General features: G+C 44.2%; 1 protein-coding gene across 2 annotated transcripts in view; it reads right to left on the bottom strand.

The window, feature by feature from the left end:
* LOC137431784 (uncharacterized) overlaps nt 1-27,388 on the bottom strand; it is a 242,780-nt gene that overhangs the window by 148,728 nt on the left and 66,664 nt on the right. For both annotated transcript variants that reach the window (XM_068123485.2, XM_068123493.2), the window contains 2 exons: nt 18,902-19,092; nt 16,006-16,782 (listed from right to left, as the gene is read on the bottom strand). In XM_068123485.2, the coding sequence (XP_067979586.2) occupies nt 16,006-16,782; nt 18,902-19,092 (968 nt within the window). The remainder of the gene's footprint in view (nt 1-16,005; nt 16,783-18,901; nt 19,093-27,388) is intronic.

Raw genomic sequence — 27,388 nt, forward strand, 5'->3', positions numbered from 1 at the left:
AAATTGAATACCTGTGGCACGATTTGGCCAACGTTCAGAATCAGGTTAGTCTTTGTTAACGGTTCGGGCCACGGCTGCCATCCGCTCGGCAAATTAACATCTTATCCGCGGTCACGAACGAAGCTGCTCACCGGCCTTTCCGGAGGTCACGGTGCAGCTTCAGGGACCACGTCGGTCAGTGACAAGCGAGGGGACTAATCCCCCCTCAAAGGGGAACCATAGGCCGACGTCGGGTTCCATAACAATATATATATTGATTGATATATGCGGGAACATTCCACACCCAAACCAGGAATCAAACCCAGGTCCTCTGGTGTACCGTAGACATGCAGTACATACATATGAAAGAGGCACATCCTAGCTTTAGTGGTGAGCACCAGCCATCTCACATGGTGAAAACCAAATAATCCATAAAGAAAGAACAGCCTGCCTGGCACCCAGACCATCGTTCCCCCCAATGCAAACCAAAACCAGGGGGTGTGATGCGATCGACAACGATACAAATCAACGACATACAATGTGATGAGTACTGTCCCGATCTACTATGGACACAAAGGAACGATGGTAACTGCTATTGGCATTGCACGCGGTACATGCTTGGGAGCCTCAATTGTGTCTATGCTGTCGCTACATTTCTGTCTGTGCTGTAGCTGATGACTCGCCAACAAGTGATGAAACTGGTCTGGCGGCTGAGGGGTGTTTAGCATTGGGATTCTCATATACATGCTACTTGTGGTTGTCTGCACCTGTAGAGGAATCCGGGTAAGGTTACACACACACACACACACACACACACACACACACACACACACACACACACACACACACACACACACACACACACACACACACATAATGGTGCAGAAGGAACACACATAGCTTTGCTCGTCTATTTTACATTTGATTATCAGCATGACTATAAACTGTTAGATTGCTGATGATTAGTATGTGGAATGTTGCATCACAAAATGTGTTGTCCTGTGGATGGATGCTAATCTGGGTGTTTCATATTATTGCATTATCTGGTGGACATTAAAGATCCAACGTGTCTTTTGCAAAGAGTCGGCGATTTTTACCTTCACCCTGAACAAATTACAATTCTCTGCCTTAACCTGGTCCAGAGAGGCATACGGCACAACCGGAGCTATTTGGCCATTGAAACACAATCATGAATACAGCCAAATGGCAAAACCAGGACTACATTCAGCACTGCAAAAAAAAATGATCGGAAAATGGCATTTCCAAGAAGAACTGAAGGAATCAAAATGGATGGAGCTAAATTATAGTCAGCATTATGAAGAGACATGATCAATATTCAGCAAAGGTAAGTAAACAGTATTAAGCCAACTACAGTCAAATGTTACTCTGCAGAACGCAGTTGATCATCATTCTGCTGAATACAGTCAGCCAAACGCTTTTCAGACTAATACAGTCAAATTATATTTTAATGGAAAAACAATGAAATTATGGGAGAATAGACAAATTGAGGTTAAAAGTGAAAGGAGAAGAATATGAGGAGGTAATGAAGGATGAAAAAAAATAAATGGACTGATGAATGAATGGTGCGTGCATCTTACAAATATATGTGCTTCGCAGGTGCTTCCCAGTTTGCAAAAGGGGTTGGAAGCAGTTTTCAGTTGTGTGAATCTTAAATAATGAATTTGGGTAATGACAAATGAAGAGGATGGTGGACAAAATAAGTTTTGTTAAGGCCTTATCATAATTGTTGTGTAATGTATTCATGGCAAGGTTAATAAGGATATGTTTATTATATAAAGATTTATAGCTATTTCCTATTACAGTTGAATGTACAACAATAATATTATTAAGCCACCGAAGAACGTGATTGAGGATGAGGGCTGAAATCCATAGTAAATGGTACTTTACTCCTGATGAGCATGAAGTTAGTCAAAGTAACATCCTGGAGGCATACTCATAGTTAGTTCATGCTATCTATACAAGTCCACATATATCTTTGCGTGCCCTAAGTTTGACACTTGATTTGAGTTTGATGACAATTTAGCTTCAAAAGTAACACAGGTTGACGTTTAAGATAGGAGACATTTGCCCGCTAGGGGGCCAGATCCAGGATGGCCGCCATTGTGCAAGGTAAAGAGAGATGTTTCAGCACTTTCTGAGAGATTCTCAGAACAAGTCAGAATTGTGCTATTTCTGGGGGTTGTTTCAGAGGATCATGGGTCACATCAAAAACCTCATTGCAGCAGATCGTGATGGTAACCGGGAAATCACATATCTACTGTCAACTCTGCCATGTGCATATTCCGTGAACTTTACGCCATCAACTACCTCCGCTATGGATCATGGTATATCGATAGAATCAAAGTCCTTGAGGTGGAGAATCCTGGGTTGTACAGAAGTTTCATAGATGGTCAGTTTGTGGTGGACAGCCGGACAGGTATGGCAATTCCAATGCTGTGGCTCCAGACACAATGAAGCTGGAGCAGTCAATCAAAATGTAAGGGTGGAATCATTGGACATGCAACTTAGATAGTTGTTGAGTTGCAGTTGCTTTTCCCAGAAGTTCTTGGCATCTCCAATAATTTTCATGCTCTAACAAATGACCAGCTCATGGACCATATGGAGACAGCAATCCACCATGAACTGAGCAGAACGAAAGGGAAGTTGTTTGATCGCAATATTGCTCAACTGCTTCATTTTGTGCAAGCTCGCGACAATGCGCTCCTCATTCCTGTCCTGGGCATTCAACTCCATAACTTTGTCACGAAGCATATCGTCAATGATATGATCAAATATTGGCTACAGAGTCATGGAAAATGGTGAGAAGGCATACTGAGACTTCCGCTGTGAGCGTTATGTCAACAAGACCAATAAGCTGAGCATTACCATCTCCAAGCAGAAACTTTTGAGATTCGATGCCTCCAGAGTCTGAGCGAAAAATCCCACCGCCCCATGTCTATGGAAGCCCGCCATCACTACCTGTGATGCTGCCTCTGCTCAGCATGACATTGAAATTGTGAAAGAGCGTGGCATGCCACTTATTGACATCTTCGCCCCTTGTTTGATGGTGATTTACCCACAGAACCCCCAAAAAACATCCTATTTGCATAGTTGAAGACTCATCTCCACAAAGGAGACTATGCATTTCAGAGGAGATCATGCTGAAAACGACCACCATCCTTGATTTTATGTCGAAAATCTGTAAAAGCCTGGATTTATCCTCTATCTACTATTTTGGTGAGGCCATAAAATCTGTGCTATCAGGTGCACGTGTTTCTTATCCAGTGGAAGAAACTCACATCATCTTTCACAGCAACAATGAGCTGTCGATAAATGAGAGCGAGCGTATTCAGCGGGCTGGCACAACTGGCTCTGTTGATCTTGCCGTGATGGACGAATCAGTCCCAATACCTCAACAGATTGAGAAATTTTGGACCTTGTATTTCAATAAATTGACCCTGTAGCTGCTTGCATGTGACATTGCCATGTGACACGACACTGGTACTCAGTGGCATGCTCACAAACAGTGAAGCCCTTCCAGCACATCTCTACTAGCAGCCTGGAATCCACACTGCCAACCTGGCGGAACTCAACGATGGTTGGAGAAGGCGGATGCTCGCATCATTCAACACATCAATTTGGCTGTCGAGAGGGGGTGTTGAGCATGTTGTAGTGGTATCAAACGACACCAATAGTGTCATTTAGTGACTGCGCTATGCTCACTACCTTATGAACCCAGCGGGCACACGACGTTGTTTCAACGTCGAATAACGGTTGGAATGAGGTCGCGATGTCGGACAACCAAAACCCAACCACATTAATACCTACATCAAAACCCGACAGTCATTCAACGTTGTTTCACCGTTGGCAACTTGGCTTGATTTTTAAATCGAATAAATGACATTGTTGTGACATTGTATCAACGTTTATTCGACGTTGTTTCGACGTTGGAAAAATGACGTTGATCCAATTTGCAAATCCAACTCGTTTTCAACCTCGGGTCCACGTCGAATCTTGACGTTCATTCAACGTGGATCCAATGTCTGTGTGCCTACTGGGAACGCGGGTCTGAAGGAGTTAAGGGTCCAGTTTGGGGTGGGTGGAAAGCAGAGGCTCATACTTCTACAACCCCTGTCTGAGAAATTAGGTGTCGCAAATGCAATCTGTCAGGTGCTTGTTAAAGAACATGTTACAACAGGTGATGAAACCCTGAGTAAAATAGGTATGAAGCGCGATGCCATGGTATGCAACCCTCTGGCTTATTTGGCCAACTTTGGAGAGTCCCCCGTCCTCGGTGAGCAAGATATCTAGAGAGTGGAGCTTTTCCTTGTTCAAGTATGGTCAGGCTTAAGGTCCAAATCGAGAGTTGCGAATTGAGTGTCATACTTGAAGTTCCACTGTCAAGGCTCTCGATGAGCTGCCTCTGACCTCAAGTGTGATCCATGGGCATACCAGAAGGTCATTCTATGTGATTTGTGGTGTGGTCATCCTTATTGTCAAATACAATGGGAGCACGTTGGACCTGACTGATTTTGGATGGGATAATGTGGAGGGTTTTCTCAAGCCCACTAAGTGCCTGAAACTATGACCCACACAACTTCAGACGACATGTAAATGTGGTGATAAATGTGATCGACAAGGGCGCTGTGGCTACAAGTCTGATAGCCTCCATTGCGTGATTTATTTTGCCACAAGAAAGAGAACCATTGCCAAAACAATTGACCTCTTACTACTTCATAGCCCCACAATATCATATACACCTTTGTCTTTGCATGTTAGGATGAAGTCTGGTGGGTGCATGGAACACTAAAGTATTTGTACATCTTAAATATTCTGTTCCTAAGCATGTGCTGAGTGATATCTGACAGGTCCAAATTTTCACCACGGTATTTGGTACCTGGACAATTCTTGTCATGAGACACGAGTTGAGACACATGAGACACTTGTCATGAGACACACACAATTGGGCCAGAAACCCAAATGCTAATTGTTTATACTCAAAGACTTAATAACCATTGTATTTCATGCATGTTTTATGAATGTCATGGACTACATTACATGTACAGCCATTGTTATATTCTTATGATTGTTTGAAGATGGTTGTATTCATTATATTTTCATTATCCTCACCCCAATACAGAATAGGATACTTGTTTATTCAATTGATTACTCGCATCATTTGTCACACGACTTCTGGTTCCAAAGTTATGGTCATTTCATTATTTTGAGTATTTTGGCATTCAGCGAAGGCAGCCATATTGGATTTCCAGCTGCAAATGATGGCAGATCGTTAAATAGACATGTCCAACGTGCCAGGCATGTCTAATTAGCCAAAACTGATATCAAGTTTGTCATTCTACGCATTCAAGATCCAAAGTTATGGCTGCCTCCAAGTTTTCCCATGCGCAATGGCAGCCATCTTGAATTTTCCCCCTAGTGGGTGAATGTCTGCTATCTCAACAGTCTATCTGTGTTAGTTTTGAAACGTAAGGGTCACATTAGACCGTGGGCCGAACAAGCGAAATGTGTGTAGTTTTTTTTACTTTCGTGACCCACCCCTGGTATCCAGCTGAAATTTTGCATATATTTAGTTTAAAAATCACTTATAAAGACTTCATAACTCTTCAGTGCAAAAGGTTGCACAATAATTAGTTATGCTAATTAGCAAAAACGATAGCGCCATCTTCTGTCCATTATTATATAGCTGTGTATAACTGAATAGGAATTCTAAATATAAAGTATGTAGTCCATGTAGAGATGGGGAAACTGTCCAGGAGCGTGGGTGATCGAGGTACAACACCCCACACACACACACACACACACACACACACACACACACACACACACACACACACACACACACACACACACACACACACACACACACACACACACACACACACACACACACACACACACACACTGTCGTATAAAGTAAGGGAATTATACAATAATTTTTTTTACCAGAAGATGGCAATTCTAATTTTAATATCAAACTGAGTGATTTTTTTTTAAATTCTTCATGAATTGAAATTAATTATCAAACTAGTTATCAAAGCTCTTGTTAAAAAATGAATTGGAATGTTATTAAAAATAACATTTATTAAAAATTAACTTATTAAAAATCTTCTTAAATCTTATTTTTAAAATATAAAAAAATGGAATCACTCTGCTGCGCGTATTGACGACATGCATGAAGCAAAACCCCGAAGGACTAACATCAGAATCTTCGCCTTACGTAGCTGCATCTGCCGACATGCAAGTCACCATGATAGCGGCGCTAGTACTGTATGTAGTGTGAAATGAAGCATGCGATTGGCTGATTAGCACTCACCGCCGCTCGTGTCTAAGTTACACGTGCTGTGATTGGACAATATTTATTAAAAAGATCGTCAACATTTTGGGTGTTTTTTTTCCAGATCTTGAAAATATGTGCAAGTGTTGTGCTTGACGAGTTTCATATATGAATTCTGTAAAATGTTTTTGGTTTTTTTGGATACAGGATCGAGGCTCGTGAAAGAGCTAACATTTATCACACAGACTCACAAAACATATAATAAGGGGAGCGGTGGACAAGATGGGGAGAGAAGGGGAAGCACAAACACAACATTTGAGAGCAGGGACATCGGGAGATCTGTGGGAGGGAGAGGGCTTGGGGGGGAGGAGGCGTGGGAAGGGGGGGGGGTGGGAGAAGTATAAAACAAGGATACTGTAAGGACTTCCAGGAAGGAAGTTGGTATTTCTAAAAAGTGGATCTGGGGTGAAATTAGCGGGGGTAGAAAAGATCAAGGTTTTGGATGGGGGAAGATAAGAGATGGTGGTGAACAGCTGTTTAAAAGACCTGGAGGAAGGAGTGGGATTGAAGAGAGTGAAGAAGTTTGTTCCAGAGGTGGGAGAAAAGAGGAATGAAGGAGTGAAGGTGAGCAGAGAGTCTTGATTTTGGCAGTTTAACCATAAGAGGGTTGCAGGCAGATCTTGTGCGACCTGAAGGAATATTTGGGGGACATAGCCCAGAGAGCGCTGGGGGAGCTAGGGGAGCATTTTTACACAACATCTATCTATAATTCCAGTAATCTCTGTGTGTGTGTTTGTCTGTGTGTATGTCTGTGTGTCTGTGACCGCTGTTTCTCGACAACCACGGGTCCGATATACTTTAACCTTGCCAGGTATATTGCTGGGGACCTGAGGATGTGCCTTTTCAAGGTTTCATATTAATCGGAGAAGTAGTTACCGAGCTATGTCCAAAAAACGATTCAACCAATCAGAGAGCAGCGAGCTATCACGTGTGCCGAACGTGCCGAACAGACTCTGCCTCGGACGGCACATTTGAGAGCGTATTCATTTATTTCACGTTGGCAAACTATGTTGCCGCTATGTTGGCGTTAAACTATGTTTTAAAACTAATTAAAACTAATTTGCGATTCTTTCGCTTTCCTGCGCGTTTGTGCACGCTATGGCGATTTCTTTACCAAACTCCGCAAGCCGTTCGCTTTGGACCAAACCATTTCATGTAAATAGAGGGGGGGGATTGTCACCGTACTCGCAAGCCGTTCGCTTTGGACCAAACCATTTCATGTAAATAGAGGGGGGGGGATTGTCACCGTACTCGCAAGCCGTTCGCTTTGGCTTTGCGAATGGACCAAACCATTTCATGTAAATAGAGGGGGGGGATATAATTTTACATATATATATAGTACGGGCATGCCCTAGTATTATAAATGCAGGTAGATATGCGAGGTGGGTCACGGAAGTAAACAAAACAGGGGCTCGGCCTACGGTCTATATAACTCGAATGAAGTGTCAAACTTGGGGCGCACAGAAATATACATGGACTGTACAGCAGAGACAGGACTAAGTTGTTTGACAATATATTATACGAGTTATACAGTTATCACAGAAAGAAGAAAATAAGAAAAAGAAAAATATGTCGAAAACATGTTCCCTTATTAAACAATGCCAGTATTCCCAAGCTCGAGTACTGAATTGAGAAGTTCCTTGTACACAGGAAATGACAAGTATATGATGGTGTCCTGGGATGAAGACACAATGAGGAGGCATTTGGCCTTCGCAATCTGACTGCATTCACTATTGAATCCACTGCGCTTTTGTTCCTGATAATTCCATGCTCCAATAAAAGCATATATTCTGCCCTTATGGAGCGCGCGAAGAAGCAACATAAAAATGCCAAAGAGTTGAATTTTGCAGGCAATGTTTCGCGGTCGGTTGAGGAGGCGACCGGCTGATGCAAGAAGATGTATTTTAAACTGCTTCTGCGAAAGGTGCCGATATTGAAAACGGGGTGGCGATTATTAGAGAAATAGAGACTCGCAATGTGGAACATACATTAAATGCCGACACGGGAAAACATTAGCCCGAACCGAGAAATTGAATTAGGGGCGGCGTGAAAAATTGCCGCAAGGCCACAAATTTGGCAGGTAAAAATTAGCATGGAGAAGCATATCTATGCATCCATTTAAGGCTGTTTTCGCTGTCGACGATATTTCTGCTCTTTGATATGGCCGACACTTTAACAAAGAAATAAATTGAAAGGAATTTTCTTCTTTTGGTTTTTTTACTTTACCTGACAACCTGGCAATCATGGAAAAATTAGAGGGCATTTTCTCGAAGGGCCAAATTAGTTTGTGACGAGAACCGTTCTTTTGAGCTTGTTGTTCCTGGGATAACTCAGCTGCAGTGAAGCACTTCACCCGGTAAGCTGACAAATCTGGGAAAATGAGATCCAATGAAAGACTCTTTATCTTGAACTTCTACGTTACCTTTCCTTCAAGCAGCGCTAGGGAAGACAATGTTGGCCAGTCTGCATATGTGTATCACAGTTCAGTCATGCTTATCGTCAGACAAAACCCCCACAGAAGGTCTCAAATACACAAGGCTTCAAATACTAAGAATATTGTATTAAGACGCAGTCACTTTTAAATCTACAAAGTTGTTTTTTTCAACAGCTATCTATTCAAAAGTATAGTCATATACGTAGTGTGTTCAAAAAGTATCCGACCTTTATTTTTCGTGCGTAAAAAAAAAGAAGCTAGGGAGGCGTTGATTGGTGCACGTATGTAGGCGATCCTAATGCACACGTGTTAATTTTTCCCACCTGCAGAAGCTGTCGTTCGACGGCAGACCGCCGATGAGTGAGGACATGTAAGTGAGCGCCGTCGGATTTTCGTTTTTGACAAAATGACGGAAAAACTTGAACAACGCTACTGCATCAAATTTTGTGTCTGATGGTCATTATCATCTGATGGTCATTATACAATAGTTTTATAAGAGGATGATACATGTCATTATTTCCCTAAACCATAATCAATGTATGATGAACCAGTGCTCCGATAGGAAGCCGTTCGACCTTGGCAGGAAGAGATTGAAATGGGCCCGTGGTTGTTAGCCACAGAGGATATATTTTGGTATTATTTGCCGCATCCCGATGGCACAGATAAACTGTGACAACCAGGGACAAGTGATGCTGCACACCAGAAATCAGGAATTTCCAACTTAGCTAGGGTAGCATCAGAAAATGGCCTACTCTTTCTAATCGCTTCATGTGATGTTTAAGCTCCACAAATAAATGCCAACAAAGAAAACAGCTGGTTTAATATCTCCTCCAAAAGGATGACATACTTCATGTCAATGCTCTGCCTGCATTTTTTATGCGATGAAACATGCTTCATAAAAAATTTGAAGCCAAACTACAGAATTCATATTGTCTGCTACACCCAAACTATCCTGTACTGACAACGATAGGGTCCTGTAGATATTACATATATATGTATGTATGTATGTATGTATGTTTGTATGTATGTATGTATGTATATATACATATACACACACACACACACACATACACACACACACACACACACACACACACACACACACAGTCCCGATGCATAATAGTGTGTCTCCTGTTACTTATTTATATCATTTGTTTTCCAGGTACCGCTTCAGCATGACGGACACCAGTGAGTACACGATAGAAGAGAGACTGATTACTTGTGTTTGGGTTCACGACCGCACGTAAAGAGGAAGCAAGTTTTGAAGACATAAGGACAAGATTTTCACAGGAGTTCGATAAGCCAGCTCCAACGCACGACAGGATGCGGACGTGGGAGAAGAAGGCTTTTTCAACAGGCAGTGCCCTTGATTTAATGCATTCTGGTCGTCCAGCATCACGTCAACGCCATGTGGACATTATTGAAGCTTCCTGCTCGAGATCACCAGTGAAATCATCTCGAAAAATATCTTCTGAGTTTGGCATTCCATGCTCAACAGTCCAAACAAGTACAAAAAGTTTTAATTAAAACAAAAGCCGCGTCGATGTTACACAATGCCTAGATGCAGCTGTGCCTATAACGTCGATGTTATAGGCACAGGACATTCCTATTGATTCGATTACTTGATGTTATTTTTGTGCAAAGTGAAAATATATCTCGGCAATTTCCCGTGTGTGGCGACGAATTTTTAATATATCTCGGCATTTTCCCGTCTGTTATTTCAGGAGGTGTATGACTGACCATGCCGCGATTTAAAAAATATATATCTCGGCAATTTCCCGTGTGTGGCGACACGTGAACGAAGCTATGCTCCTCTCTCCACATTATTGTGACGACGTATAAATTAAATATTTCATCGTGACGATTGTCATCAAATGGACGAATTTTTAATATATCTCGGCATTTTCCCATCTGTTATTTCGGGCGGTGTATGACTGACCATGCCGCGATTTTAAAAAAATATATCTCAATGGAATTGAAGTTACAGGCCTTTGAGAATTCATTTCGTTCTATAAAGGGCAACTTTCATCGGATTTTCTTCCCGTTTTTTTTCAACCGAGTCTAAAACTATGTTAGCGACTGTGAAAAATGAAATGATATATCGAATTTGATTTAAAATAAAACTGTGTGAGAGAGGAAGACACCACGGGCCTACAAAACAGGCCTCAAAGCTATGCAAGTTAATAAAATGGTGGATATTTGTTTATATGAAGGCTCTCCCAGAATGGGTGGAGCTATGGTTCCCAGAATGGGTGGAGCTTTGAGGTTTTGTCTTCTCTGCAAGAACAAGAACAAGAAGAACAACAACAACAACAACAGCAGAGGGCACTCTATGAGCAGCGTCTGCGACGCGGCTAAAAATGATGAAAAGGATCTGGGATTGAAGCCATTTAAGCCTGGATGTGTTAATAAGCTTTCCGATAGAAACTTGGCCACTCGTGAGGTCACTTTCAAGGCTCTTCTGCAGCGATTTCCCACCATTAAATCAAGACGAAGCATATTTTTTTCGGATGAGTGTGCTATTTACCTCAGCAATCGATCCAGGAATGTTTATTTTTGGTGCAAAGAAAATCCTCATTTTTATGAGGAAATTGAACAGCATCCTCCTCATGTCATGATGTGGGCAGCAATTTCAGAAGATCACTTGATAGGGCCATATTTTTTCGATACAAGTGTCAATCACACTGCGTATTTAAACATGTTTCAGACGTGGTTTGTTCCACAACTGCGTGACAGAGGCTTTGAGGCAACAGCAATCATGCAACAAGATGGTGCACCAGCACATTATGTTGTCGCAGTTAGAGAATATCTCGACGACAAATTCAGTGGACGATGGGTTGGACATGGATCTGAGACATTGTGTCCTCCTGGAAGTCCAGACTTAACAACATGTGACAACTTGCTTTGGGCATTGTGAAAGAGAAAATTTCTCATCTCTGCCTAACAACAGTTGAAGACCTCAAAACAGCTGTCAGGGGCTGCTTTTATGACCTCAACTCCCAACATGGAAGAAGATGTCCAGAAGAACATGGAGAAAAATTCAAATTTGTATGGCGAATGGAGGGGAGCTCATACAGATAAATTCTAACTGCGTGCATAGGGACTTTGTGGCCATTCTGTGTGTGTGTGTGTGTGTATATATATATATATATATATATATATATATATATATATATATATATATATATATATATATATATATACATGCAGTATATATATATACTGGCAAGAGTATTCAATTGAGTTATTTAAGGGTTGTTAAAACAATGGTGGGCAAACTAAAGAGTTGGACTCGACATAACTTCACCAACATATCGCACATATCAGCAGACTTTAGTAAAAAAATATTGTGCATTCTCACACCTACACAACCAAATGCCAAAAATAATATATATTCAGCTTCGAATCCTTTCTCATGGTTGATGGCAGGTCTGCACCCACTGTATCAGGCAGCCATCAGCGATATTATGAAGGGAAACTAGGCAATTATTTTGAAAATAAACGTAAAAATGTCGTGCCCAATGTCCGAAGGTAGTGGTTCAGTTTGCCATTTATAAAATAAAATATGCAAAGCCGAGAAACAAACGAAACCTCTTAGGATTACATTTTAGAATTACCCTTCAGAACCGCTTAGACCTACCCTTCAGAAACCTTTAAAATTACCCATTGGAACCCTTTAGAATTGTACTTTTTAATTACTAGCAACGGTAACCGCCCTACAGGCAGGCCTTCAATTGGGAAGCCGAAATGAAAAGGCAATGGCCTCTCCAATATTGTACCCGTTTGTGACGTTTGTCACATTGTCTCCAGTACACGTTTGTGATGATGTTTTCATTGTGACGAAAATATTCGAATTCTAATTTATTTATTCATATTTATTCGAATTGCACGAATATGTGAATTGTGATTGTGTTTCATTGTAATGTTTGTGTGGCGACAGGCGGTGTGTACAAAGGGCAGGGACTTAATCAACGCAAGCAGATGACTCGCGCTTACTGGGAATTCCTCGTTCGTGGGACACTGTCTCAAGCCCCAGTCCCCATCACAGATGGGGCTTAGCGGTTTACCCGAGCATGACGGCGAAGGGCAAGGTACACGCTGGCCCGACCAGTGTAGCACGTGTGGCCCCGGACATCGAAGGGCATTAAACGTCCATGAAACATTAAACGTTCATTAAAGGATTACGAAACGAAAAACATGACGAAATTACGTTCAAACCATCACGTCAAACACTACCGTGAACACATACATCGTCACAACATCGTCACAATGAGAACATCGTCACAATGAACATTATGCGAACCCGAATGTTATGCAGGAGTCCAAACCTGAGAATGCTGGAGACCAAAGCTGAAATTGGGAAAACTAAATAGCCTATTTTACTCCTGGAGATCCGAGGATTATCCACCCAAAATATCTTTGCGATCGGTTCAACAGTTTTTACGGTACTTTCGAACAGACAGACGGACATTTGGTGAATTATAGTAAGATCCTTTAGGATCACCCTTCAGAATTACCCTTTAGAAACCTTAAGAATTACCTTTTATAATTACCCTTCAGAACCCTTTAGAACTGCTTAGACCTCCTTCAGAAACCTTTAAAATTACCCTTTGGAACCCTTTAGAATTGTACTTTATAATTATCCTTGAGGATTACCCTTTAGAATTACCCTTTTGAAACGTTAAGAATTACCCTTTATAATTATCCTTCAGAACCGCTTAGACCTACCCTTCAGAACCCTTTAGAACCGCTTAGACCTACCCTTCAGAAACCTTTAAAATTACCCTTTGGAACCCTTTAGAATTACCCTTTATAATTATCCTTTGGGATTACCCTTTTGTTAGGGATTCGTCACTTCCGGTGTTGTGGTTTTCATCCACTTGAAACATTTCTGGTTCTATGTATTATTATTATTATTGTTTGAGGGAAATAGCCATTATTATTGTCAAAAGGTAAAAAGGTTAATGTTAAATGAAACAGGAAACCGGATCGGGAACCAGAAGACGAAGAAGAAGAGGAGGTGAGAGAAAAGAAAGGAGCGAAAAGTCGGACAAGAAGCTGGTTGCTTTGCGTTCTGGATCGAACGTTGTCGAGCAAGAGTCACGAGTGAAGTTTGAATTTCCTGGATAGGAATTCCTGCGATAGGGGTTATCGCTGTGACTGATCAACCTGGGCGTCAGGTTTGCGTTGGGATTCTGAAGAATCATCGCCGGGTCGTTGCGACTCGAGAACGAGCCGTTGGCCATTTTGATTCGTGCGCTTCGCATGTCAAGCAAGGTATTTGCTTCGTCAGCCATTTCCACCGCTTTCAGATGTATCTGGTGTGTGTGTGTGTGTGTGTGTGTGTGTGTGTGTGTGTGTGTGTGTGTGTGTGTGTGTGTGTGTGTGTGTGTGTGTGTGTGTGTGTGTGTGTGTGTGTGTGTGTGTGCACCATGGCTTTTGGAAGATTAATTTGCGGTTTGCCGACTGAGCCGTGAAAGTTCAGACCTGGAGGGCGCCTTTGGATTTCCCATTCGCCTTGAGTTTGCTTTACACAGTTTTGGACCACGTGACTCATTGCACCTGTTCGGCCGCATATGCCTTTCTGCTGTTTTGGCGGTGTGACCGGGCCCGTCATCTGAACGGGGTTCGGGTTTCGATTCGACATCGCTCTAATGATCACTGGAGGAGATCAACTTTGAGCTATAGAGACATTGGGGAATGTTCTTTTTTCACTCACTTGGAGCACAGTGAGTTATCCTATACTAGCTGATGGTACCATCATAAGATGTGTTGATTGTACTTTTGATTGCTATTATTGTTGTACCGTTATTCTTGTGTGATTTTTAATACAATATTTGTTTGTTGATAACCATTGGTGTTGTTTCCCTATTGATTTTTGACACAGAATAACATATTTTTCTGCCGTGGCTCCTCTCGGGGCTCGGAGGTACACCATGACCAGTGGTTCGGGGAGGAGCACGTAACACTTTAGAATTACCCTTTAGAACTCTTTAGAACTACCCTGCAGAAACCTTTCAAATTACCCTTTGGAACCCTTTAGAATTGTACTTTATAATTATCCTTTAGGATTACCCTTTAGAATTACCCTTTAGAAACCTTAAGAATTACCCTTTATAATTACCCTTCAGAACCCTTTAGAACTGCTTACACCTACCCTTCAGAAACCTTTAAAATTACCCTTTTTTTTTTTTTTTTTTTTTTTTGGTATACTGAATACTGCTGTATACTAAATACTGCTGAATGTATACTGAATACTGTATACTGAATACTGCTTTGTATACTGAATACTGAATTTTGTATACTGCTCATGAAAGAGCTAACATTTACTTCACAAACAAATCAACCAGACAAACAAAATATATAAAAAGAGGTGAGCCCTTTAGAATGCCCTTTGGAACCCTTTAGAATTACACTTTAGAACCCTTTAGAACTACCCTTCAGAAACCTTTAAAATTACCCTTTGGAAACCTTGAGAATTACCCTTTATAATTATCCTTCAGAATTGCCGTTTAGAATTACCGTTTAGAATCCTTTAGAACTACCCTTCGGAAACCTTTAAAATTACCCTTTGGAAACCTTAAGAATTACCCTTTATAATTATTCTTCAGAATTGCCTTTTAGATTTACCGTTTAGAATTATGCAGATTAGCAGTTTAGAATTCCAAATTATGCAGATGCACATACAAAAATATGGTATTGTATGATGACCCCACCAACCATACTCGCCTCGACGCTGTCGAGCCTGAGTTTGAATCTCAGCCCAGCTATAAACTGACATCCCGGTGTTTCACAGGCAATGCGATTCATTAATGTACGTGCCATCTTTCGGATGGACGTTGAACTGGGTGTCCTGTCTGCCGGCATTGTTTGGTTGATGTTAAAGATCCCATGAAAGGCCCTTTGTGAAAGGTAGGCGAGCTATCACCAGCACCATGGACAAATTCCAAATTCCTGCTGTAACTAGCAGAGGACATTGCATCAGCGGCAGAGCCGCAGCATTGTGCTGCATACAAAAGAAGACCCCGATAATAGTGATGGTGACAATTATGATGATTACGTGTGGTGTCGCTGTTTTCAGCATATATTTCTAAGAGAACCTGAACCTTAAAATAGCAAAGAAGTTTCAAAGTTGTGACAAATTTTCAAAATTGAAAAATATTTTTGAAATATTTTTGTGAATTCTCAACCGTCTGGAGGAAAATCTCCTTGCTTTGTACTGCATTCAAACACTCACCTTGTGAACACTTTCCATCTCCAGCGCTCCCATTCTGACGGCTTGGGTTTCCTTCACCACTAAGGACATGTCATTTAGCCAGGAACGAAGATCGCTGTATGCAGGACACGAGCACAATGAGGCAACTTGTTCTGGATCATATTCCGTGGTCTCCAATTCACCATTTTCATTCGTGCTTCCTGAATGATCAAGATTCTCGGCCTTTGGTTCAATAACCATGCTTTCTGTCCCAAACTCAGTATTTTTATTCTCAGATCTTCGTGCAGTTATTTCTCTCTGGGTCTCTGATTCAGCTTCCAAACTCTGAATATCTGATATATCTTCTTCATATTTAGTCATTGCATCATTTCCATGGTCTATGTGATCCATTTTACAACCAGAATTCACATGCTTTATACCTTCCTCCAAGTTCACAGGTCCAGTGTAGCACACCAGATCCTGAGCCTCAGTGCCACATTCCGTGCAACTCTCTCGGTCTTCACTTTCTGCGACATTCTTCACTTGATCTTCCAGGCTCCCTGAGCTAATGCAACCTTCAAGGCTCCCAACATCCACGTCATTTTCAAGGACCCCAAGTTCTGCGTCACCCTCATCATCTGAAGATTTCCAGCCAGCCCTCGGGCTGAAAAATTCCACCTCACACACCGGAGTCACAAATTCAATTTCATCCTTGAGGTCCACTGGCTCTGTTTCACTGTCCAAGTTCCTCAGCTCTGAATCACAGTTTCTGGCTCTTTTGTCTCCACCATGCACACTCAACTCCGGCAATGCAACTTTCTGGAAGCAAACAAGGAAACACTTCACATTAATTGTACATTAAAAATCGCACCCAAGCCTGAAGAAAGTGGTTCAGTTTGGTATTTTTAATATGAAAGTCAAAGCCTAGAAACAAACGAAACCCATTAGAATGACCCTTTAGAACCCTCTATAATTACCCTTTAAAACCCTTTAGAATTACCGTTTAGAACCGTTTAGAATTACCCTTTAGAACAGTTTAGAATTGCCGTTTGGAACCCTTTAGAATTACCCTTTAAAACGCCTTAGAATTACCCTTTAGAACCCCTTAGAATTACCCTTGAGAACACTCTAGAACTTTTTAGAATTAACGTTTAGAACCGTTTAGAATTACCCTTTAGAACAGTTTAGAATTACCGTTTAGAACCCTTTAGAATTACCCTTTAAAACGCCTTAGAATTACCCTTTAGAATTACCCTTTAAAACGCCTTATAATTACCCTTTAGAACCCCTTAGAATTACCCTTTAGAACCCCTTATAATTATCCTTTAGAATTACCCTTTAGAACCCTTTAGAATTACCATTTATAACCCTTTAGAACTGCCGTTTAGAATTACTCTTTATAACCCGTTAGAACCGTTTAGAATTATCCTTTAGAATTACTATTTAGAACCATTTAGAATTACCCTTCAGAACCGTTTATAATTATCCTTTAGAATTACCCTATAGTACCCGTTAGAATTACTCTATAGAATTACCCTTCAGAACCATTTAGAAGTTAGAATCCTTTAGAATTATCCTTTAGAATTACTCTTTAGAACCCCTTATAATTATTCTTTAGAACCCATTACAATTACCCTTTAGAACCCTTTTAAAATAACTTTTAGAACCCTTTATAATTACCCTTTAGAACCCTTAAGAATCACCCTTTACAATCTCTTAGAATAACCCTTTAGAATTACCCTTTAGAATCACCTTTTAGAATTACTGTATAAAACCCTTTATAATTACCCTTTGGAACCCTATAGAACCATTTAGGATTACCTTTTAGAACCCTTTATAATTACTCTTTAGAACCCATTAGATTTACCCTTTAGAACCGTCCAGAATTACCCTTTACAACCCTTTAAAATCACCTTTTGGAATTACTGCATAGAACCCTTTATAATTACCCTTTAGAACCCCTTAGAACTATTTCGAATTAGCCTTTAGAACCCTTTATAATTACTCTTTAGAACCCATTATATTTACCCTTTAGAACCCGTTACAATTACCCTTTAGAACCCTTTAGAATCACTCTTCAGAACCCTTTATAATTACCCTTTAGAACCCATTAGATTTACCCTTTAGAACCCTTTAGACCCTTCTGGAACTACACTTTAGAACCCTTTGGAATTAAACACGGTGGTTTATAAATGGTCTTCTTCTTCATTTTTACGGATGAACGGATGGAAGGACATATTGAAGGACGTAGCCAAATATTGAAGCGGCTTCACTGCTTAAAAATCACTGCAAATGTAAAGCAAATGTTCGGTTTACAAAGGAAAGGATCAGGCTGGATGGAGAATGACTGCTTATGACCATTGATCGATCTATTGTAATGTCTGAGAAATGGTAGGGCTATCTCGAGATGCAGTACACCCAATGATAAAAAAAACAACTGCTCTCCAAGATTGTGGATCAATGTCCCACTCTGCAGTTGGAGGGGTAATCCAGAATAAGCATTAAGTTTGCTGTTAAAGCTTTCTAATTACGCTTTCAGGGTCTCCCATACGTTCCCCGAAAATGAGCATCCAATCGTAAAGACCGGCCAGCAGAGAGGGCGGCCATGCCGTTGGGGCCTTCGACCTCCTGTCTCCCGGAGCCCTGTTCTACCAGCGGCCCGATCGATAAGGCACGCTTTGCATTGATAGATGGTTTAAATATCTGAATTAACCTTGAAAACTTGGCCCTCTCCACCGCTGGTAATTGGTTCTCCAGATCGATGCGCGGAGCATGCAGGCCGACTGCGCGACGGAACGATGTCGAGGCAGGGGACGGCAAGATGGTATCACACAGGCCGCTGCTACCCTCTACTGCCCAAACCCAGGGCTCACAATTTCATGACTGGAGAATGGAACCAATAGCTGCATTAAAAAGGCTCAAGTGCACCAAAACTCACCAGTGGTGAATGCCTTCTTTCCTTTGCATCGTCCTGTGTCTTCTGGACATGGCGATGAATACCGGTCTTGGCCTCAGGAAACTGCTGACATAATTTGTCCAGGCACCGCAGCAGCCAGTGACGCTGTTTGGCAACCTGTCGCTGGAGCTGGCACCACTGGTTTTCAATCAGCTCCAATGTGTCACCCAAACCTGAAAGCACAAATGACCATGAACAGATAATCCACAAACATTGCAACCAGATATTATGGTTTTCAATGCATTATGCCATTTTTTTGTATTAACACTTTCTTTTGTCAGACCATAGAGTTATAGGACACAGCGTTCATGGAAATGGCCTACCAGGATGGCCTAGTGGTACCCACACTCGTCTCTAAGCTGTCTAGCCTAGGTTGGAATCTCAGCCCAGCTATAAACTGTCATCCTGGTGTTTCACAGGCAAAGTGATTCATCAATGTGTTTGCTGTCCCTTGGATCGACGTTAAGCTGGTGTCCCGTCTGCCAGCATTAGTTGGTGGACATTAAAGATCCCACGGTGTCCTTCATGAAGAGTGGGCGAGCAATTGCTGGCACCCTCGCCAAAAAAGTCCAAAATTCCTGCCCGAACCTCACGTTCCCCCTGTCCCAAGGGAACCAAGTGCAGAGGGATTAATCACCTGATGGGGGTTGATATGTCCTTTGGGTGGGCATGCGAATTAGTAGTAGTAGTAGTAGTAGTAGTAGTAGTAGTAGTAGGAGTAGTAGTAGTAGTAGTAGTAGTAGTAATAGTAGTAGTTATAGTAGTAGTAGTAGTAGTAGTAATAGTAGTAGTTATAGTAGTAGTAGTAGTAGTAGTAGTAGTAGTAGTAGTAGTCGTAGTAGTAGTAGTAGTAGTTATAGTAGTAGTAGTAATAGTAGTAGTTATAGTAGTAGTAGTAGTAGTAGTAGTTGTTATAGTAGTAGTAGTTATAGTAGTAGTAGTTATAGTAGTAGTAGTAGTAGTAGTAGTAGTTATAATAGTAGTAGTAATAGTAATAGTAGTAGTAGTAGTAGTAGTAATAGTAGTAGTAGTAGTAGTCGTAGTAGCAGTAGTAGTAGTAGTAGTAGTAGTGGTAGTAGTAGTAGTAGTAGCAGTAGTAGTTGTAGTAGTAGTAGTAGTAATAGTACTAGTAGTAGTAGTAATATTCTGGATGTAAGACTTGCTTGATTCAAGACTCCCTGGACCACCCTAGATCAATGTATGCAAGCATGGTGAATACAGGGGCAAAGAGAGTTTGAAGGGTTTTGCAGTTTTTTAAATCACAATTATTGTCCAATCCCATTAAATCCATCTGTGCTGTGCTCTTTACAGAGAAACAGAACAAACCAAGACAAATGTTGAGTTTCCGTGTTTGAGAGCCAAGCGTGGACAGGTCGACGCTCTACGAATGGTGTGATGGATTAGGGTAGGAATTTGGTCAGGATAATGGAACACAATTGCCCAATCTTTTTCAAAGGCACTGTTGGATCTTTAACGTCCACCAGCAAATGTACACAAATGGGACACCCTGCTTAACATTCCCCAACACATGGCGCACTCATTGATTCAATGCCCTACCTGTGAAATACCAAGGCGACAGTTTATAGTTTGGTTGGAATATTAACCCAGACCATATAGCTTAACGATAAGTATGTGACATTACACTCTGCTCTGTCGTGGAAGGGTGAGTCAAAATACCCGTATTATGCATAACTATGTGTATCTACATATAATATTATATATTGTTGCGAATATGGAATTTGGCCTCCATATCCGCTTGTAAATATTCCCCTATTTTCTCCAATACTCCCCAACTTTCCCCAATCCCCCATTCCCTAGTCCCATTGCATGTAAATAACAATCAGTAGAGCCGACCTTCCCCTTATTCCCCCATTAAATGTCGTGCCCAGGTCCACCGCACCACACGTAGACAACTTTCGGACATCTTCCTAGTTATTCTTAGTCTATGTCAGTTAAGGCCTCGTCTCCATTAATTATGACTCTTCGTTGCACCAGAATGTGATTATATGGCACCAGTAGTGAGTTTAGGACCTTTCCCATACCTCCTCCCATCTTCTTCCCCGTCTACAACAACAGAGGGGCACGGCGCTGCGCGGGGGGGAGTGTGCGTCCTCCCACCGGCTCGGTTCGCCGCCATCGACAATGCGCTCCAGACAACGCGCTCCAGACCATGCGCTCCACGGGGTTACCACGAAGGGGCTCCTTGTCAGCTCCTCGTCAAGGGCGGAGCCTGGTAAACCCCCCGCACGCACCCAATGAGAAGCAACGTGCCGATTCCACGAGGCGGAGCTAACGAGCCGAGGGCGTGTCACTCCCCGCCGGATATACGCGGCCACGCGCCGGATGTGACGTCAGATGCGCCCCCAGCTGGAGAAAGACGGACCTGCGAGCGCTGAAACAGATGCGCCTGAGTTTGGAGAGGCCTGAGAAAGACCCGCCTGAGAAAGAACGTCACCTCTGAGCGCTGCGACGAGTCCTCCCCGCATCTCTGGACCGAACCGTGTTGATCCTGCCCCGAGCCCAGGTGCACCTGGAGCCATCGCTACCTTGCCTTTCCTAGCCATCAACCCCCGTGTGAGTCAGCCTTGTCCCGTTTACCTGTCGTCTGTCCGGGGTTAAGATAAGCTTGTGTCTAAGTGCTTGTCTTTCTATGTTGTACCTCTCGTCCCTGTAATCTGACCTTCCGTAACGAATATAATCTCCTCCGGAGGTCTTGAGAACCGTATCCCTGGTGTCGTCATTTTATAACCCAGCCGGGTGTCTTCTTTTTCTTATTGAGCCAGCGTGGCGCGGCTTCGTCAACGTTCGAGTACAATCGGGTAATTTGTGCGGACACGACGGCCATTCCGCTCGGCCCACCTTAACATCAAAGTCGTGTCTGTAACAATATATATATATATATATATAAATAAATAAATAAATATATATATATATATATATATATATATCTATATATATATATATTGTTGCGGATATGGGATTTGCATCCATCCATATCCGCTTGTAAATATTCCCCTATTTCCTCAATACTTCCCAACTATCCCCAATCCCCCATTCCCTAGTCCCATTTTCTGTAAACAACACTCTGTAGACCTGACCTCCCCCTATTTCCCCCATTAAATGTCGCACCCAGGTTCACCGCATCTCATGTAAGACAACTATAGGACATCTTGCTAGTTATTCTTAGTCTATGTCAGTTAAGGACTCGTTTCCATTAATTCTGACTCTTCGTTGCACCAGAATGTGATTGTATGGCACCGTTAGGAAGTTTAGGACCTCCCAATACCTCCCCGCAGCTCTTCCTCACGGTTCAACAACAACAACAACAACAACAACAACGGCGGCGGCGCGGGGAGTGCGCGTCCTCACTCCGGCTTGGTTGGTAGGGGGTGTTGGGAGGGCACCAGGCCTTTCCAACGAGCCGCCATCGAACATGTGCTCGACGGGGTTACCACGTAGGGGCTCGCTGTCAGCTCCTCGTCAAGGGTGGAGCCCGGTAACCCCCGCACCCAATAGAAGCGGCAGACCGGTCCCATCTGGGGCGGAGCCAACCAGCCGAGGGCGTGTGACTCCCCGCTGAGCATGCGCAGGAAGAGGGAGGTGACGTCAGATGCGCGCTGAGCTTGGAGAAAGAAAGACGCCACCTCCGAGCGCTGTGAGGCCTCCCTGCATCTTTTGGACCGTGCTTGATCCTGTCCCCGAGCCAAGGTGCACCTTGTGCTATCAACCGACCTGTCCTTCCCTGCCATCAATCCCTGTGTAAGTCAGCCTTGTTCCGTTTGTCTGTGGTCTGTCTGGGATAGATAAGATTGTATCTAAGTGCCTATCTCTTCTGTGTCTGTTACCTCACTCTACCTTGTAATCTACCCCCTTTTCTCCACCACTAATTATATCCTCCTCCGGAGGTCTTGAGAACTGTACCCCTTGCGTCGTTTCATCTATCCCAGTCGTTGTGTCCTTTCCATCATTGATTTAGCGTAGCGCGATTTGGCCAACGTTCGAGTGGAATCGGGTGAGTTGGGGAAGAGTCGGGGAATAACTGTTAGGTCGCGGTAATACACCACCACTCGGTCGAAATAACATCTAACTGCGATCCGTAACAATTGGTGTCAGGAGTGGGATTCGAACCTGGGACTAAATTTATTTAGCCCAAATTTTGGAACACCAATTGTACTATTGACCGTAACAATTGGTGTCGAGGAGTGAGATACGGACCCGAAGCACGCTTAACGCGCTCAAAATTACAAGTCACCGAAATTTTATTTTGTTTTACAAAAAACCCGAATTTTGAAAGTCGCGCTATGGCAGATCAAGACGGCTGGGTTCCGGTAGAGGAGAGTGGGGTAGAATCGACCCAGGACCCCAGGGAAGAAGTGGGGAAAATGGTGGAGGAGAGTAAAGAAGGTGTGGTTGAGGGGGTATCAGACGCACAAAATGGCGTCCTCGCGCACGTGGTTGTAGCGGCACCAAATTTTGCCGCGCCCGTAACCGAAGCAGCACCAAATTGCGCTGCGCACGTGGTCGCGGCAGCCGAGCCGGAGATACCAGGGTACATGCGATTTTTTATGGACCAATTGATGGCAAAAATGGATGCTCATAGTGAGCGAATGAGGGACGAAAGGAGGGCTAACAGTGAGCGGTTGAGTAACCAAATGGAAGCAATAACGAACGGAATGAGGGCCGATATGGAGCGAATCGGCAAGATTGGGGACAGAATGGGTGACCGCATGCAAAAATGTGGGGAGACCATGGATCGCATGGTGGGCGAAAGGGTCCCAGGGGTGCATGAGGAGGTAACGCGGGTCGAAAAGCGCTGGTTGAGCGAAGCGGAGGAAAGCGCGGGTACAATGACAGGGGTAGAAATCGCGACCCGGGGTTTGGAAAAGCCGGCAACCGCTGAGGTAGAGGAGGGTGTTTTATTAAAGCCAGCGGTTGCCGAGGTTAATAAAGAAAAAGCAGTGCTGGGAATTAAAATTGAAGAGATGACGGAGGTAGCCCAGGAATTGCAGGGAGAAATGGATTATGTACAAAGTCCCTGCTCACATCACGATGCTGTGCTTAACCCGAATGGAAGTTTGCAGGTTCGCGTGGAGAAAAGGATCCCCCAGGTGAGTCGTGCTGTATATTGTGCGGGTAGATTTTGCAGGAGGATGTTTGGCGACAAAAGAGTTGTCGCGCGATTGGGATCGATATGGCACCCGGGCGTTGGTAAAGGGTCCCGTGTGAGTGGAAATGGCACGCGTGTGAGGAAAAAGTGTGCGTCGGCGAGTGGGTGTGTTATAAAGTGTGGGAGTGAAACCGAGTGCGAGCGAGAATGCACGTCGGGGTGTACGGAGTGTACGTGCGAGGGTGAGAGTGACCCGGAGAGTGAGTTGGTGGTGGAGCGGGTGCGAGAATGCACGCTTGGAATGGTAGAGGGTGTGCGAGGAAGCACACCTGGGTTGGTGGTAGGGCGAGTGTGGGAGAGCCCATCCGAGCGTGTTAGTGGGTGGATGCAAGAGTGCACGCCCATGGTGAGTGTTACGGAGGACGTAACGGAGGAGAGGTGTGGACCGAGGTGTGCGAGCGGCGAGTGTGCGCAAGAGTGTGCGCGAGAGGTGTGGTTTGTAACAGGGAGTGCGTTGGTGGAATGTACGGACGGCGTTGGAACGCCGGGTTTTGTGAGGGTGAAAGGGGTAGCGTATGCGTGTGAGCATGCAAGTGAAGCATCGACATTCGACGGTAACCGGGTTAGCGGTTAGGGCGACGGATAGCCGATGCGAGCACTCGGGGCGCGGCGTGCTTTGTTGGATGCAGGGCCCGGCGCGGATCGAAGCTGCGTCGTTTCTCTTCGAAGCGTCGTTGCCGAATCGGGCTTGGCCCCGCCCCGCACGGTCGAGTCCGGGCCTTGGCGGGCGAGGCGACCGGTCCGGTTCAAGGGCGAGTGGGAGGAAGCGGCACGGTGCCCCCTCGTGGGGACGGGGTTCCGACCGGGGGAGATTGAGCCATCGGGCCCGGGACCGCAAGGTGCCGCGCCGAGATGGTGCGTGGAACCTCGGTCCAACCAAACCACCTCCCTTGAACCGAAAGCCGGACGGATTCAACCTGCAGGCGACCAAACCACCCGAATTCATTGCTCGGCTTTACGAACCGAGTTTAATGATGTCATGACGCACCGAGGCTAGGATATAGCGGACTGTGATGATGATGGTAGTGATTTGATACGAAATTTATAATAGTGGGTAGAATTGGCAGTAAATGGAAAATTTTTGAATTGGTTGGAATTTGGACGAGCAAAATTGATAGTGGGACCTCCCCGATGTGGTGGGATGGGCAATCCACCATCCCTCACGGCGAGGGGGGGCAAAGGAGCACTAGTTATGGGGTTGATGGCAGTGAAAACTAGCCCGGGTGGGTTAGGATATTGTGTGTAGGGATCTAGAAGAGATTGACATTAGGTAACGTTAAGGTTTAGTTAGTGACTGATACCTGTAGTGGGGACGCAGGTAGATTAGTATGGATGATAATGACGAGGGAGCGCAATAGTTTAAAGGGACGACTGGGAAGCGCAAGTTTCAGAGGGGAGTAGTTAGATGAGATGATGCTGTGTGAGAACTGGACAGGTGTGTGGAGCAGTGTATGAGTAGTGAGTGTTGTGGATCAGCGCAAATGCGCTTGGGGGAGAAAAGGGTGCAGGCGGCACCAAGTACGAGAGCACAGGTGTGCAAGTACAGGTGTGTGGAATACATGGAGTATTGGAATGAGTGGTGTGGAGAGAGTTGGAGTAAGTGGTACGGAGTGGAGTGCATGGTGCGAAGGTGTGGATGGGGGAAGAGTGGACCCCTTTTCACGAGTACCCGGGGAGGGTACTTTAAATAATAGTTAGAAGGTATAGGTAAATTGTGGTTGGATATTGGCATCTGTGGTGAGGGTGACAGAATGGTATTTGGATGGGTGCATTAGTGTTGTGGAAATGGCTGGGCGTGTAGCCTGTTAGTGTGTGTAGTTGGTTTGGGCACTCCACCACTGTGAGGATGTCGGCCAGGTGAGGCCGCAGGTGGGCTCTGGGAGCCGGTAGTTGTGGATGGGGCCCGAGGATCCGGAGGACGGACCCGGGTAGCCCAGTGCCAGAGGGCACCGAGTGGGGTGACAGAGCCAGGAGGGGCCTTCCCCAGTAGATAGGTTAGGTTAAGGAGCAGGTAAGCTCGGGTGGCAACTACAGTGGTGGAGGTGTGCAGGTGGGTAGACCTGCTGGGAGAGCTACACGTCACAGCCCAGAAATTGTGCGAGGGCACCGGGAGATGAATCGGGGGAGTGAGACCCCAAATTGAGAAGCACCACAGTTTGGTCAATGGGAATTGGTTTTTAGAACCCATAGAGTAAGTTGGCCAATGGATTGGCAGGGAAAGACCCCGGGTAGTGTAAAGTGTGTTAATGTCATTTAGAGGATAGTTAGGATTGAAGTCTCCTCGCACCATCTACATGCACTCACCTGGGATGACGTACCTCCCTCCACACCATGCCATGTTTTGTTATTTTATTGTGCAGATGTTTGGAATGTGAGACGCATCATGACGTGGGTGTGACATTGTGCTTTGTTGTTCCATCTCTTCCTCCTTATGAGGATTGATGACGAATTGGGTGATGGCAAATTTTGGATAGAGGGATTGTGGTGACGAATTTGGTATAGAGGAAATATGGGGAGACGTGACAGTAACGACGGATTGGTAATGTGTAGATTTTGTACATATGGGGTAAGGGCAAGGGTAGTGTAGGTGACAGGGGGGGTGACGTACGGTAGGGACGAGCTTTCTCACTTCGCCCTCCGTACGCATTTCGCCTTGCATTGCCTTATTGATGTGTACCCTTGTGACCTTACCCCTCGCTCATTTGTCTCTTTTGTCTCCCACATGACCTGTGCGCCATTGGGCGCCGAGGGGAGCGTGTGTGAGTCGGCCATTGTGCGCCCGGCACTCTCAGAACCAGCTGTCTGCATCGATGCACCACATTATGGACCACATGTCTGTGGCCGAGCACCACTTATGGACCCCATGGGTTGGGGCATGGCCCCTCTGCTGGAACCGGCCATGAGGGCCCGAAATCTTGCTGGCGGGCCTTGGCCACAGGGCACCGATGCCCCACAGGTGAACCACACGTAGTCGGCCCTGTGGGCCATAAATAAAGAAAATAAAATGTACACGTTGGGCACACTTTATTGCAAATAGGCCGCCAGTAAGAAAATGAAAGAAAGATAACAACTGGAAGACAATAATAATAACCAGCAGAGGGAGCCGAAGAGCAAGAGACACCTGCAGGGTTAGGGGTTGTTGTTTTTATTTTCATGAACAATGGTGACTGCACCGATTGGTGCTTGGGTGTGTATTGGTGCGTTTTTGGGTGCTTTAATGGTGCATTGATGCAGAGCAGACTGTCTCCCCCCCCAGAAAGAACAATCACAGGTCCTGGGTTAGTCTTGTAAATAAAGTAGCG

This window comes from Myxine glutinosa, chromosome 1 (genome assembly GCF_964187855.1).
Source record: "Myxine glutinosa chromosome 1, kmMyxGlut1.1, whole genome shotgun sequence".
In the NCBI taxonomy this organism is placed as follows: domain Eukaryota; kingdom Metazoa; phylum Chordata; class Myxini; order Myxiniformes; family Myxinidae; genus Myxine; species Myxine glutinosa.